The sequence below is a fragment of the Protobothrops mucrosquamatus genome, unplaced genomic scaffold (genome assembly GCF_001527695.2).
Source record: "Protobothrops mucrosquamatus isolate PMUCROS unplaced genomic scaffold, P.Mucros_1.0 scaffold1313, whole genome shotgun sequence".
NCBI lineage: Eukaryota > Metazoa > Chordata > Lepidosauria > Squamata > Viperidae > Protobothrops > Protobothrops mucrosquamatus.
Window position 1 is genome coordinate 41,135 of NW_015387514.1, and position 14,419 is coordinate 55,553.

General features: G+C 33.4%; 1 protein-coding gene across 1 annotated transcript in view; it reads left to right on the forward strand.

Annotated features, from left to right (window-relative positions):
- Positions 1 to 14,106, forward strand: part of GABPA (GA binding protein transcription factor subunit alpha) — a gene marked incomplete in the record, with an annotated part of 20,640 nt that extends 6,534 nt beyond the window's left edge. Inside the window, 8 exon segments of the mRNA XM_015821360.1 lie at positions 295 to 439; positions 1,749 to 1,833; positions 2,254 to 2,499; positions 4,111 to 4,305; positions 6,358 to 6,414; positions 7,974 to 8,114; positions 9,675 to 9,867; positions 11,580 to 14,106. Of these exon segments, the coding sequence (XP_015676846.1) occupies positions 295 to 439; positions 1,749 to 1,833; positions 2,254 to 2,499; positions 4,111 to 4,305; positions 6,358 to 6,414; positions 7,974 to 8,114; positions 9,675 to 9,867; positions 11,580 to 11,808 (1,291 nt within the window).
- Positions 14,107 to 14,419: the final 313 nt, after the last annotated feature.

Here is a 14,419-nt window from a genome sequence, read left to right on the forward strand (position 1 = left end):
ATAAAAAAGAAATTCTTGTTGTAGTTTTTGCCTCATACCTAGTTTAATGGATTTCAGAATTTAGTTTAAAAATAAAATAGTTCCATTAAATAAATATCCATCTATGACCTTTATGTCATCAGTCATTTAATATTTGAAAGTGACATTGATTTATGTATTTACATATGAATTATCTATCTGTACTTCTCAATGTCCAATATTATAGAACTATTTAAAAATGTTCAAATCATGTTTAGGCCAACACATTAAAATCTATTCTAGAAACTGGATTATTTTTTAATTCTTTCATTTCAGCATTGTTGAACAGACTTACACTACTGCAGAATTTGTAAGTCAGGCTATTGATATCAATGAACCAGTTGGAAATCTAAAGAAACTGCTGGAACCAAGACTTCAGTGTTCCTTAGAAGCCCATGAAATCTGTTTGCAAGATATACAGGTATAAACGCAAATTGTTAAAGAGTTGTAAATAAATATCAGTTTTAGAGCTAGTTCGATTTAGTAGTAAATCAATATAGACTTAGTCCAATATACACCAGTCAAACATAGATTAATGTACACTTCTTTTGTACGTTTTTCAACCATTCTACTTATATTTCCCCTCATATCTGATACATTTATCAAACTAGTTGCTACCTTTTATATAAAAGTTTTTGAATTACTTAACGGAAAGTAAAGTTAATATTTATTTAGGAAAATAGAATATAATGTCAGGTATGATTTAGAGAAAGCTAAAAAATTATAGCAAGTAATTTAGCCTACTTTAAATGTGAAATACTAAAGTTTGGAATATAGTAGTATATGTTGAGGAAAGTTCTGGCTTCAGTGGTGGAAATAGATCTAGGATGCAAAACAAGCCTTTGATTATGAATACATCAGAAAAAAACAATATAATTTTGATTTATTCTGATGAATCAAATATTTTTGTGTATCTAAATGAGGGGAGCAGAAAGTTGTATTTTTATTTAAATGAAAATGCAGGAATATGTAGCTTATAGAGAATAACAGTACAGTACTGTTCAGTATAAATGCTATTTTCAACAAACTTCCCAAAACAAAAATTATTCCATCCTGGGGTGGGGGGAGGGAGGGGACTATTTTGATCTGCAACAATTTTGACATGTTAAACATGATACTAACTGTGATTCTTGAGATATTGCCATATAATATAGAAGAGTGTATATTTGTATGTACACATACAAATATCTTCAAAAAATATATTGATAGTTTTGTTATTTGTGATTGGGAAATAATGGTTTCACATGCTTACAGGTAGTCCTCAACCTATGACCACAGTTAAGCTTAAAATTTATGTTGCTAAGTAAGACAGTTAAGTAAATTTTGCCCCATTTTATGACCTTTCTTGCTACAACTTTTATGTGAATCACTACAGTTATTACGTTAGTAACACGATTAGTAAGTGAATCTGGCTTCCTCATTGATTTTGCTTGTCAGAAGGTCACAAAATATGATCACATGATCCAAGGCACTGCAACCATCATAAATATGAACCAGTTGCCAAAGTGTCTAAATTTTGATCATATACCATGGGGATGCTGCAATGGTTGTGTGAAAAACAGTCATAAATCACTTTTTCAGTGTTGTAATTTTGAATAGTCACTAAATGAATGGTTGTAAGTTGAAGACTGTGTTTGTAAAGTCAGTTTTTAAATTTATAAAAAATGTTCACATTGATAGTTATGAATTGTTGACTTCAACATTTTTCTAAATTTCCTTTAATTATCAAGCTGGATCCAGACCGTAGTTTGTTTGATCAAGGTGTCAAAACAGATGGAACTGTGCAGCTTAGTGTCCAAGTAATATCGAGGCAAGGTAAATTGTTAAGGCTTATCTAATCAAAAATAGGTTTTTGATGTGCATTGATATAAATAAAAAGACAAAGTGGTGGAGGGAACAGGAGAATACCATTGAAAGAATCACGATGCATCATTACTTTCTCACTTGCTTTCCTTTACCTTGTTTCATGAGATATATAATATAACTTTGAAAAGACTGAAATGAAATCCTTTGCTAATTAGTTCATATAGGATTTTTTTTTAATGAAGCTTACTGTTGTGGAGAATAATGGCTAATAACTTTTTCAGCACATGATTTTTAAAACTAAAACTACATTTAAAAAGGCAATCTTACAATCCTGTTCATTATGTTAATATTATGTTTAGATACCATACTGTTTCATTATTTATAAATACTATGTTTGTATATTCATTCATTTCCCTTTTCTGTATATAGGAATGGACCCAAAGTTAAACATCCTTGAAATTGTAAAACCGGTTGAAACAGTTGAGGTAGTCATTGATCCAGATGCCCATCATACTGAAACTGAAGCACACCTTGTTGAAGAAACTCAAGTAATAACATTAGATGGAACTAAACATATTACCACCATATCTGATGAAACATCAGAACAAGTAACTCGATGGGCTGCAGCATTAGAAGGGTACCGTAAAGAACAAGAACGCTTAGGAATACCCTATGGTAAGACATTGTATCATTAAATGATAAGAATTCGGGGTATATAAAATCAATTGAGGACACAGATAAGCCTCCAGGTAGCATTAACAACTCGCTAAAAGAATGCAAATGAACAGCTGTCTGCAAGGAGTATAAATGTTTCCATTCCACACCATCCAGTCAGAACTGAAGAAGCTTCTTGGATGAGAAGCGAAAAGTCTTCAGAGAAAAACAAGAAAGGCCAGTTGCCTCGTGAAAAAAAAATATCTTTGGTATAACTATGACCTAGATGACTGAGAATCTCTATAGACAAAATCCATTGCTCCGTACATCTCATTCCTCAGAATATGAAACGATCATCTATGTTTAATAGTTATCTAGAAGTAAACTTTCTAGAACAGGAGTTCCCAACCCCCGGTCCATGGATCAGTACTGGGCTGCAGCGTGCCAGCAACCTGTCCAGACAAACATGCAAAGCCCCATCCACGAGATGTAAGAAGCACATAAAACCACGCACCCTCTGGTCAGCCGAAAAACCTCTCCATAGAACTGGTCCCTGATGCCCAAAAGGTTGGGGACCTGTGTTCTAGAACATGCCATTTTAGACCACGCCTAAATCATGAACCATTTGTGTTATGGGAAATTTATTTCTATAAAATTACTCAACCACTCCTTCAAAGTCCAGGTTGGTACATTATGGTAAAAGAGTGGAACATTCTGGGGAATGCTGAAATGTTATGGCTCTGCATGTAACTCTTAAAACAAATTATTCTTTGGAATATCACTTTGATCTTCCCGTTTTATCCATTGCAAGTACTGTTTACCTTTATGTATTTTATAACTTTAAAAATGAAGTTCAGTTATTGTATAACAAGTTGCCGCAGATGGAATCAAACATTGTTTTATCTATTTAGTTACTATCAACAGACAGGAGTTTTTATAGCCTGTCTGGATATGCAACAATTGAATTTGGGGCTTGCAAATTAAAAAATGTGTTGTGATACTGAATTTTATTTACTATCAGCTACAATATCTATTGAAAACATATAGTGAATAGCATTGCAAGTAGTCCTTGACTTATGACTATTTGCTCAGTGACCATTCAAAGATATAATGGTACTGAACAAAGAGATTTAGAACTGGTTGTTAAAGTTGTGGTTGTTACAGCACCCATGCCGTCATGAGATCACAATTTGGGCACTTGGCAAACTTTTTATGACTGGTTGCCTAGTACCACGCAATCACTTGATTGCCATTTGCAACCTTTCCTGCTGACTCCTTCTGAAAGTTAGTGGGGAAGCCAGGAGGGAAGATTGCAAGTTGCTAGTTCCTCACCTGTACACCCACCCTAGTACCTCAGGCTCACACTGTTCTGGATCACTCACACAATTTTGTTGTAAAGTTTTTCTTTCCTAAAACTGATGATTCCGATGATAAATTCCAAATGATTCTGAAAGAAATTGCAATTGTAATTAATATTAGTATTAGGATTGAGCCTACTAATTCTCAGTTACTTCTGCTCATGACAATATTGCTGGAATTTTATGATGACTTAATTATTTTTGCAGAATATACATTATATAGAATATGTCATATTTCAGCATTGGGAAAAATGAATTCTTTGTATTTTCCTAGATCCAGTACAGTGGTCAACTGACCAGGTACTGCACTGGGTTGTATGGGTGATGAAGGAATTCAGCATGACGGACATTGACCTCAATACTCTTAGCATTCCGGGAAGAGAGCTGTGTAGCCTCGGCCAAGAAGATTTCTTCCAAAGAGTCCCTCGGGGAGAAATCCTTTGGAGCCATCTGGAACTTCTTCGAAAATGTATGTGCATTTTCTTAGCAAGTATGTTTTTAAAAAATAATAAATAAAATATTTTACATTGTGGATGTTCTACTTTTCACACAATGTATGCATGAAATGTGAATTTAAATACTATTTGGTTATGTGAAATTATAATCCATTTCTATCCTTGCAGTTTTTAGAAAAGAAATCTTAGCATCGTTTGAAAGATATGATACTATAAAACAGTACAATTATTTTACTATTGAAATGTCAATGCTTATGTTTTTCTATTTAATAAAACAATTTTGTACAAATTTTAAAAGATTTCAGTCTGCCTCTAAAAGATAAGCAGATGTTTCAAATGCACAATTTTCTATAACATTATAGATATCCAATATATTTTATATATTTTTATTTATGTATTAGTTGCTCCAGGTGAAATTGACTTTAAACAGCATATATCCAGCCTTCGTAAATTAAATTCAAAACATACAGTAAGCAATACAATAACATAGCTACCACAGTTCATAAAATAGCACCATATAAACAACAGGACCTGTGAATCTAATCCATTCACATCCACCAAACATAAAACAGCTGTTGTTGCAAAAAGTAGATCATACAGTACCACTTTCCAAGGCCTGGTGAAAAAGACATTTTTGCGTGGTCTTCCCAAAAGTCATTGTGTGTGTGTGGTATGTTTGGATATCCAGTCAAGTGCTGTTCTGTAGAGGAAGGTCAGTGACTGAGAATGCTTGTCTCTGTGATGCCTAAAGATGGCTGTCCTGTATCAAATAAACATTAAATTAGCCACCTGACTAAATATTATTTGACAGGTAGATACTACTGGGAATCTAGCTAATATCCCCCTCCTCAACCATACAAAGTTAAATAAATCCATCTCACCCCTCAGTGTCACTCTTAACAAAAACATATCCATTCATAATGAAACATTTTCAATAGCAGAAGTTAACTGGTGAAAAAGACTGGGGATTTAAAGAAAAAGTATGAAAGGAAATTGACCTATAGAATTTATAATGTAATTAACATAATTCATAAGTGAAAAATACCTTTGTTTCCTGCTTAAATTTATAGTAGGATGTACAAAATGTTCCAGATATAGAACAGCTGTTTTCGGGTTATTTGATCCATGCATAGAATGAAGAGGTTGCATTATCCTCAAGTAAAATGGAGTTTATTCAGGTAGAAGTGGTGGTGATGGTGGAATCAAGAAAAAAAAGCCCAGGACACTGTTAGGTTGAGGAAGGGAAGGCCCTGAAAAAATTGATGGGCAAATTGGCTGGTAAGATATACTCTCCTGGGTTATCAGTAGCAGCTGAAGGGAGAGAGGAAAGGCACTGTGATACAGGGGGATGGTCAGGCCTGTAGAACAAGCATGTCAAACTCGCAACGTCGCATGATGTCACAGAGCTTTTTCGCCATTGCCGGCAATGGGGTGGGCGCGGCTCTGGTATGATGAAACCGGCCTGCGGGCCGGCAGTTTCACACCCCTGCTGTAGAATATGTATTATGGAGTATCAGCAGTAATAATAGCTATGAGAAGATACTGGTAGGATGGAAGGGCAGATATCCTGTGCTGGCACCTTGGCTATGGCTATGGTGATAGCTGAGAGCATGAATAAAAGTACTGAAAATAAGGGAGGCAGAGGTATGGTGGGATATGTGTGCTGGGATATTGCCTGAGAAAATAGGGAAGGGAAAGTTAAGAAGGAAGGCTAGTGGGATTTGCCACTCTGAGAGCTTTAGAGGGGGTAAAGAGAGAAATTCTTCCCAACCTTGCTCTGTTTGCTCTACCTAGATTTTCTTTTTCTTTTTTCTTTGTCTAAAACTCGAATAATAAAAGCATTGGGGTTTCAGTCCTGCCAAACTGGCTAATCTGAAACAGTTTTTCAGAACACACAGAATATAATGAATTCTTCTGGCTTCAAACAAAATAAAATCTATTTTGTCCTACCTTAAGTTTATCATACTGTACCTAAAATTCTCACATCCTTTTTATATCGTTCCTTGTTTATCAAACTGCAATAACATTTTCTTATAGCAAAACTTTGTCTTTATTATGTATTGCAGATGTACTAGCTAGCCAGGAACACTCTGGAGAAATAGCGACAGTTACTATTGATCAACGTAAGTTGTCATTCTTTGAATACTTATGAAAGAAAAATATTTTAATCAGGGACTTAAAGTGTAAAAACAGAAACAGCTTTTATAAAAGTTAAATCTGCAATTTAAAGTATCTATAATTAAATTAAATTGATTTTTTTTTACTGAGAAAAGATCATTCTGCTAGATATATTCAGGTTTTTATACTTGGACTAAAATTATGTTACTACTGAACAACCTAGTTAATACTTGATTTATATCCCCCTTCCAAAAATAACTTAATTGTAAAGAGTATTTTCTGAGCCTATTGCCAGATCCAGAACCAACAGCCTCCAGGTATAGGTTCAGGCTTTTCTTTAGATCTCTGATTTCACCTTGGGTGTTATCAGCTCATTTGAAGTAAGAAGCTTACTATAGATGTTAATGAATTAACTTCTGTGAGTTGTTGGGAAAAGAGAAGGAGGAAGGATCATTACATATGTTTACCACCTTGAGTTATTTGTAAAAATAATAAAGGCAGGAAATAAATAAGCAGACAAACACATACATAAATATTGAGGGAGCTAGGAAAAGCGATGGGCTCATATTGGAGTAAATAAGGCCTTTAGTTCTATTTCTCCTTAAATATACACTGAAACTACCTACTCAGGAGTAGAACCACTACAAAACAATGTCTCCAACTCCCATTCACTTCAGGCAGCCCAGTAATAACATCAGTAATAGAGGTTCAGTAGGACCAAGAGCTTCATGCAGATCCTGTTGGCCATCATCAAGAATGACAAACTCCCATTTTCATCCCATGATAGAATCAGAATTTTAACTGACAGAAATACAGAAAAATCCATTTTTCTAGGACTGCAGGAACAGCCATGATTGCTTTCTCAAAAAGTTCCTCCAAAAAGGCAAAAAGTTGAAGCAAATGGAAGTTATCAAGTTGAGTCCAGGGAGGGCTTCTTCAAAAGAGAATTCAACATTATTTTCAAAGAAACATTTATAATTTCCCTGATCCAACAGTTCACACTCTTGTCTACCCAAAGGAACCAAGCAAAGCATGGAAATAGGCCATAGTGGTAGAACTCACTCTCAGAGAACTCTATCTGCTTCCTCAGTAAGTTCAAAAGAATCTTGTCTGAGTGAGAGTGAACAAGGATCAAGTCTGGTTAGTATTTGGATGAGACCCACAAGGGATTAACAGGGTTGTAGGTTGGACTGAGAAGTGGAAAAAACTTCCATGAAGTGTTTTGTGGCTTTGTTCCTAAGAAGATTACATGGATATGCCCATAAAGTCATCAGGAGTTAAGCTCTATTTGAAATCCACGTTGTATTTTCTCATAAATGTTTCAATTTAAGTTCCATTTTTAGTTTACATGTAGAATACAGGTTACAGATATAAGGGTTAGGTTAGGTTGCTGGTTCATTATATATTCCTTTTTTTCATTATAGCATGTTAAGCAGAATATTATGCATTGCTTATTAAAAATTTCTAATATCCTGAGAGGTCTTCTCTGTTATTGTTGGAAACAGCAGTTTTTAATGTGTTTTGTTATTTGTAAATTTATTGTCTCATGCCTTGTCCTCTATAGCTGTGCAGATTATTCCAGCTTCAGTTCAGCCTTCTACTCCAACCACCATTAAAGTAATTAATAGTAGTGCAAAGACAGCAAAAGTACAAAGAGCTCCAAGGATTTCAGGGGAAGATAGAAGTTCACCTGGTAACAGAACAGGTATTTTTTTTTCTAAAAGCAAATCTTTTAATTATTATTCTAAAGAAAGACAATGATTTTAAAGTTAAGCAAAGTACATTGCCAAGCATTTGTGAAAACAAATCTAAAAAATGAAGTATAATTTCTGGAAATATAAAACTATATAAAGACATGCTTTGTATTTCATTGCTCTCGTATTTTAAGGTTTTCCATGCGTATTTGGTTGAGAAATTAGATATTTTCTCCAGTAAAGAGAAAGCATCAGTTTAAGGACTGAATTATTTACTTATGAATTATGATTTTTTTTATTTTCAGTTTAATGGTTTCCCCCAAAATTGTTGTTTGAAATAATTTAGCCACCTTTATTTTTTTCCAAAAATAATGTTAGTAACTCAGAAGGTTTCAATCCCAAGGATGTTTAATCATATCTCATTAAATTTATGTTTATATTTTATGCAAGACTCTTCAAGAATTTTCTTGATACCTATATTCCAAAGAAAATGTAGGAGAGCCATGTTAATTATGGCAACAACAAAAAATCAGGAGTCTGGTGGCACCTTCCCAACTAACACATTTTATTAAAACTTTCATGAAGTGATTGGTTACAAACAGCACTAAGCACTTTTCTTAAGAAACTTTGTCAGTTGGGATTAGAATGCAGCACTTCACAAATAGATACATTAGCATTAACTAAAATGAATTAGAATTAACTAAAATATTAAAAACCAAGCTTTTGAATTAAAAAATATTTTAATTGAGCTAGCTCAGTCTTCTTCAAGCTGCCTGATATCCAGAAATGTGAGTATCTATCTATTCCTATGATATTTAGCAGTGGTGATGTCAGAGAAGTTAGTTCTTACTTGTGGAGCATGCCCAAATTATGGAAGGCTTATATAAATTGTAAAAATATTTAGGCATATTTTATTCTTGAATTCTAACCTGTAGAATTTTAATAAGCAGAAAGCTTGGTCTCTTCTTCCACATTTTAGTTGATCTTGATGAAGATTTCCTATTGTTACATTAATTTCTTCTTTTTAAATAGATTACAGATAGTCTTTGCTTGCTGACTGCTCTTTCAGCGACTGTTCAAAGTTGTGATGGTGCAAAAAGGAGATATGTGACTGGTCCTCAAAGATGTAGTTAGCATCGCATCCCCACAGACATGTGATTGTGATTTAAGCACCTGGCAACCAGTATACTTTATGATGGTCACAGTGTTCCACAGTGACATGATTGCTATTTGCAACCTTCACAGCTGGCTTCCAACAGGCAAAGTCAATGGGAAAGCTGGAAGGAAGCAATCACATGATATTATGCTTAATAACTATAGGTGCTTTGCTTAATGACTGCAGCCAGAACTGATGAAATTTTGGAGTGGTCACATGACATTTCACTGATTGCATTGCTTAGCAACAGAGTTGCCAGTTCCAGTTGTGGTTAGTAAGCAAGGATTACCTATACAGAGTTACCTAAATTTTATGTCTTTACTATTTTATTCCGCTCTTTTGCTTGCTTTAACTTTATAAATAGATGAAAATACTTAATATATATATATATATATTTGCATATTAATCATCATAGGAAACAATGGTCAGATCCAGTTATGGCAATTCTTGCTTGAGCTTCTGACTGATAAAGATGCCCGAGATTGCATTTCATGGGTTGGTGACGAAGGAGAGTTTAAACTAAATCAACCAGAACTAGTTGCCCAGAAATGGGGACAACGTAAAAATAAACCTACAATGAATTATGAAAAGCTCAGTCGTGCTTTACGGTAAGTTAAAAAATTTGATTAATTTTATAGCGTTATTACATTGCTTTTCAGCTGAAAGTTCTAGAATAATAGACATGATCCATAAAAGCTTTACAGGCCCCCATCTATAATCCTATAATATAAGCAGCAAAATGAAGAAAAATGTAAGTTGGATTCAGTTTTCAAAATTAAATGATTAATTAACATCAAAATGTTTAAAGTAGAGGAGGAGTCTGTTGGAGCTGACTATTCAGCAAAGCTTTCTTTGCTACTTTCCATCTCTTTTATCTTCATGAGAATTGTGAGGAGGGGCTGTTAGGCATTTTCACAAATTCCTTTCTAGGGTTGGGCTCAGGTTTTGTTCATCTGATTCTTGCCTTGATAGCGGATCTTCCCTCTGACCTTCAAGACTTTCCTTTTTAGTCACTGGAGTAGCTTATAAAATATAAATAATTAACGTTAAAATAAAAACCAAGGAAAGAGAAATCATAGAAATAACAGTGAAATTAGTAATATCTAAGTTGAGAAACAGAAAATCAGTTAAACACTATACAGCAGGGGTGTCAAACTGCCAGCCCACAGACCGGTTTTATCATGCCGAAGCTGCACCCACCCCATTGCCGGCAATGCAAAAAGAGTTGTGATACGTCGCGACACGTCACGTGACGTGACGAGTTTGACACCCGTGCTATACAGCAAAAAGTACATCATAAACCACCCTGCCATACAGCCTCCTTAAAAAAAGGCTTTTCTAAAGCCCAACACAGTGTAGGAAAACTCTTTGGACTTCAAGTCAGGAGAAAAGTGGTTCCAGAAGGCAGAGGTATCCACATAAAAATATGTGGTACAGCCTATGTGTAAACCATGAATTCTGTAATAAAGTACTTCTTTCCATTTTTAGTGGAGTTTTCAGTCTTCCATCTTCAATTGGTGTCATTTATACTTTCAAATTACACTATAATGACAAAAGGAAAATGTTTTTCTAATATTGTAAAATCCTTTTATGTTTCTTTCAACTAAAAAGCTTCACATTCTATTGCTCATTATGAAAATACTCCTCTAATACATGGCTTGTTTGTTTCAAATGTTTATTTACTTGTCTGCAAACTTGCTTACAGGCTGCTTCAATCAAAATTAATTCCGACATGATTTCCCTCTCAGTTAAGACAAAGGAAGTAGTTTAGAGAAATGCCACATATTTTTTAAAAAAAATAGTGTTTGGGATCAATCTTTTTGCTAACTTAAAGGATTTAGTTGCCTTTTTTTCCCCTATCAGATTTTATACATCCACTGTTTTCTGTTTCTCCTAAATATTCTCCAGTCTGAACACTGGATATTTCATGAAGCCAGTACATAGGAGGATGCACAGAAATATCATAGATGATTTGAATCATGCAATCTGTGCTTTAATAATGTATATTTTAGCTGCAGCATTTAATAATTCGATAGCGATATGCAGGAAATCATAGTTCTGGCAGTTATAAAGGCTGGTTAAGCTCAAATTTAAATGAAATGGAGATTACCTAACATGATATGGATGAGCTTCTCTTAATATTTTGTATCACCTGCATCTCTGCTTTATAGTTTCTGAATTGGCACAGATTTTGTGGGAATCAAGGAAAAAAAGATAATCCATTCTATTGCAAAAGCCTAGATTTCACAAATTTTAAAAAATGGGCCAGGTTCAATTACTTTTCATTGTCTTCTTGTTGCATTTCCTTTCCTCAATGAAGGTATTACTACGATGGTGACATGATCTGCAAAGTACAAGGCAAAAGGTTTGTATACAAGTTTGTGTGTGACTTGAAGACTCTAATTGGGTACAGTGCAGCAGAACTGAATCGATTGGTGACAGAATGCGAACAAAAGAAACTGGCAAAGATGCAACTGCATGGGATTACACAACCGGTCACAGCAGTTGCATTGGCTACAGCATCTCTGCAAACAGAAAAAGAGAACTGAGGACTAGGACCTAAAAGCTTGACAGCATTCTTTTACACTTAGCAGTTTCTGGTTTTAAAATTAGAACTGCATCTATTAATTGGCAATTCAATACGATGCATGATTTTCTACAAGAACGCTCATAAATTTGGGTCTTTTTCACTTAAAGATGTATTTCATGAATGTTAAGGGCACTCCACAAATTCTACAATATGAAGACATACTGGTTCTAGTAAAGAGTTTGGGAATTATAAGGACATTGAAGATCTGTTGGTATTATGTTGTGCTCCATTGCTTATTTTTTCAGAGCTTAAAGTGAAGCATTCACATAATATAGAACAGTCAGATTTTTTAAAACATTTTGTTCTCTGCACTTCTTCAGATGCTATGTTAATAAATTTCTAAAATTACAAGTTTTTGTTAGCTATCCTCATAACTTTAAGCATGACAGGTTGTAAGGAAAACATTGATATAAAGGTGATTTCTTTGCCCCTTAGCAAGAAAAAAGGTAACTGCTGAAAAGAGAAATCCAAATTTAATTCCAATAAACCAATTATGAATATTTTGATATCTGTAGATAAATGTGAGGAAAATGCTTAACTATCTTGAGAAAATTTGTTAAGCTTAATGTTTGGCACAAAAAGATTTCCACATTTTTATTGTAGGAATTAAACACTTGAAATTTGTCTCTCATCCAAAGAATAAATTTGCTTTCTTTAATCTACACTGCAGATATATCAGCTGTTTTTTTGCTTTTATATTTGCATGGTAATTGTTTTTCAGCTGAAGACTTAAGTTAATCACAGAAAGAAACTCCTTCTTGTTTAGTAACAGAATTAAAGAATGGAGTTTGATTTCCCTAAGTCATATAAATGGTTGTGTTAAAAAAATTTAAAAAATACTTTCTTTAAATTACTTGGTTTCCAAGCTTTGTTTTAATGCTTTGGAAATAAAATAATTATAGAATTATTGAAAAAAGCAATAGTCCTGGAAATTGAAAATATTTTTAAAAATTATACCCAGTTGAAATCCAGAAATGCTGACAATAGTGCACTGTTTGTACCTGTGTTTTCTTTATTTTTTTTACTTATAAAACCTGGGAATCACATTCATGGGTATATTTACTCTTGGTTTATTTGGTATCAATATTATGAATTAAGGCCGTTAAAAGTTATGGTTCACTTAATCCAAAATGTAGTCAACTTAAATAGGATCTTTATCCTTTATCAACAATGTATTCAGTTGAATCTCATGTTTCCATAAAAAGCAGTGGTCATTACAATATGGCTTAGTTCTAAGAACCCTAGTCTTAGAGATGCTGTTACTTTTACAGGTCCACTAGTTTCTGAAGTATATTTCATGGTTTTATTTACTCATTTTCAAGTTACTAAAAAAATATACAGGAATATATTGTAGTGTTTAAGGATCATTTTGGGCAAAGAAAGCATGTAGTAATCTTGTGGCCAATTAAATCCCCTCACTCTGATGTGTAGCGAATACAAAATATTTCAAATTCCATTAATATTTTGTTATTTTTCCTTTTTCTTCCCCAATCTGTACAATAATTATAAAGAATTGTTCATTTGAAATATATATCAAGAATTAATGTTTTGTTTTCATAAGAACAAAAAAATGATAGTGTCACTCTTTCTATGCCAAAATAAGCTTTAGGATTGTTACTGCATAACAAGCAACATAGCTCAGATTACTCATTCATATTTATAAGTCTGTTCATTTTGACTCAGATTACTCTGATCACAAGTTAGTTAATGCTATTATAGCTATTCTCTCAGCTATGCATATACTAGAATAAGCCATAGTAAGGAACATGGCATATGGCCTCTTTTTTATATACATTGATTTTTTTTCAGAATTTCAAATTTTCATTGTATTTTTTTAGACGTTTGCTGCACTTGTTACATTTGTTCCAGTTTATAGCGCTGATGTATGTTAAGCCTTGCTTATAACAGAACCAAGGAAAGGATAAAAAAGTTAGAAATATTTTGTTGTATTTCTTGTGAGGGACAATCTGTGACTAATTTGAGGTCTTCAGTATAAGGGTATGGAATATTATATGTGAAATGGCATTGTGTGGCTGTCAGAAGAATAATATAGATCGTATATTCCCAAATTTTTGTAAAATAGAGGGTTTGCATACATTTTTACTCTTCAAGGACATGTGCTCTAAAATTATGTATTTCCTTTTGTGTTGAATGTTTTGGTAATTTTACATGAAACAATTATTTTCTATTTTTACGCTAAAATATTTGTGCATAAAATTGTCAATATAGTAAAAGTAAAAAATAAAATAAAATTTTACACAGCAGTTTTGTCCAAATATGAATTATTCATAGTTTTTGTAGGTCTGCACCCTAAACATTCTGGAACTATGATACTGATTGCTTTAGATCTGTTGTCACATAATCAAGAGATTTGGGCCCTTGAACTACATCAGTTCAAAACTACAAGAAAGATTTTTCTTACGATTGTTTTAATTGGAAACTTTCTTTTACAAAACAATATTGTTCTTTAAACAATAAATGTACTAGATTAAAACATGAAACTGTTTGATCTAAAATGGCTTTTACATATTTTTATACATTTTTTTTAACCAAAACGTGCTTAAAACAAT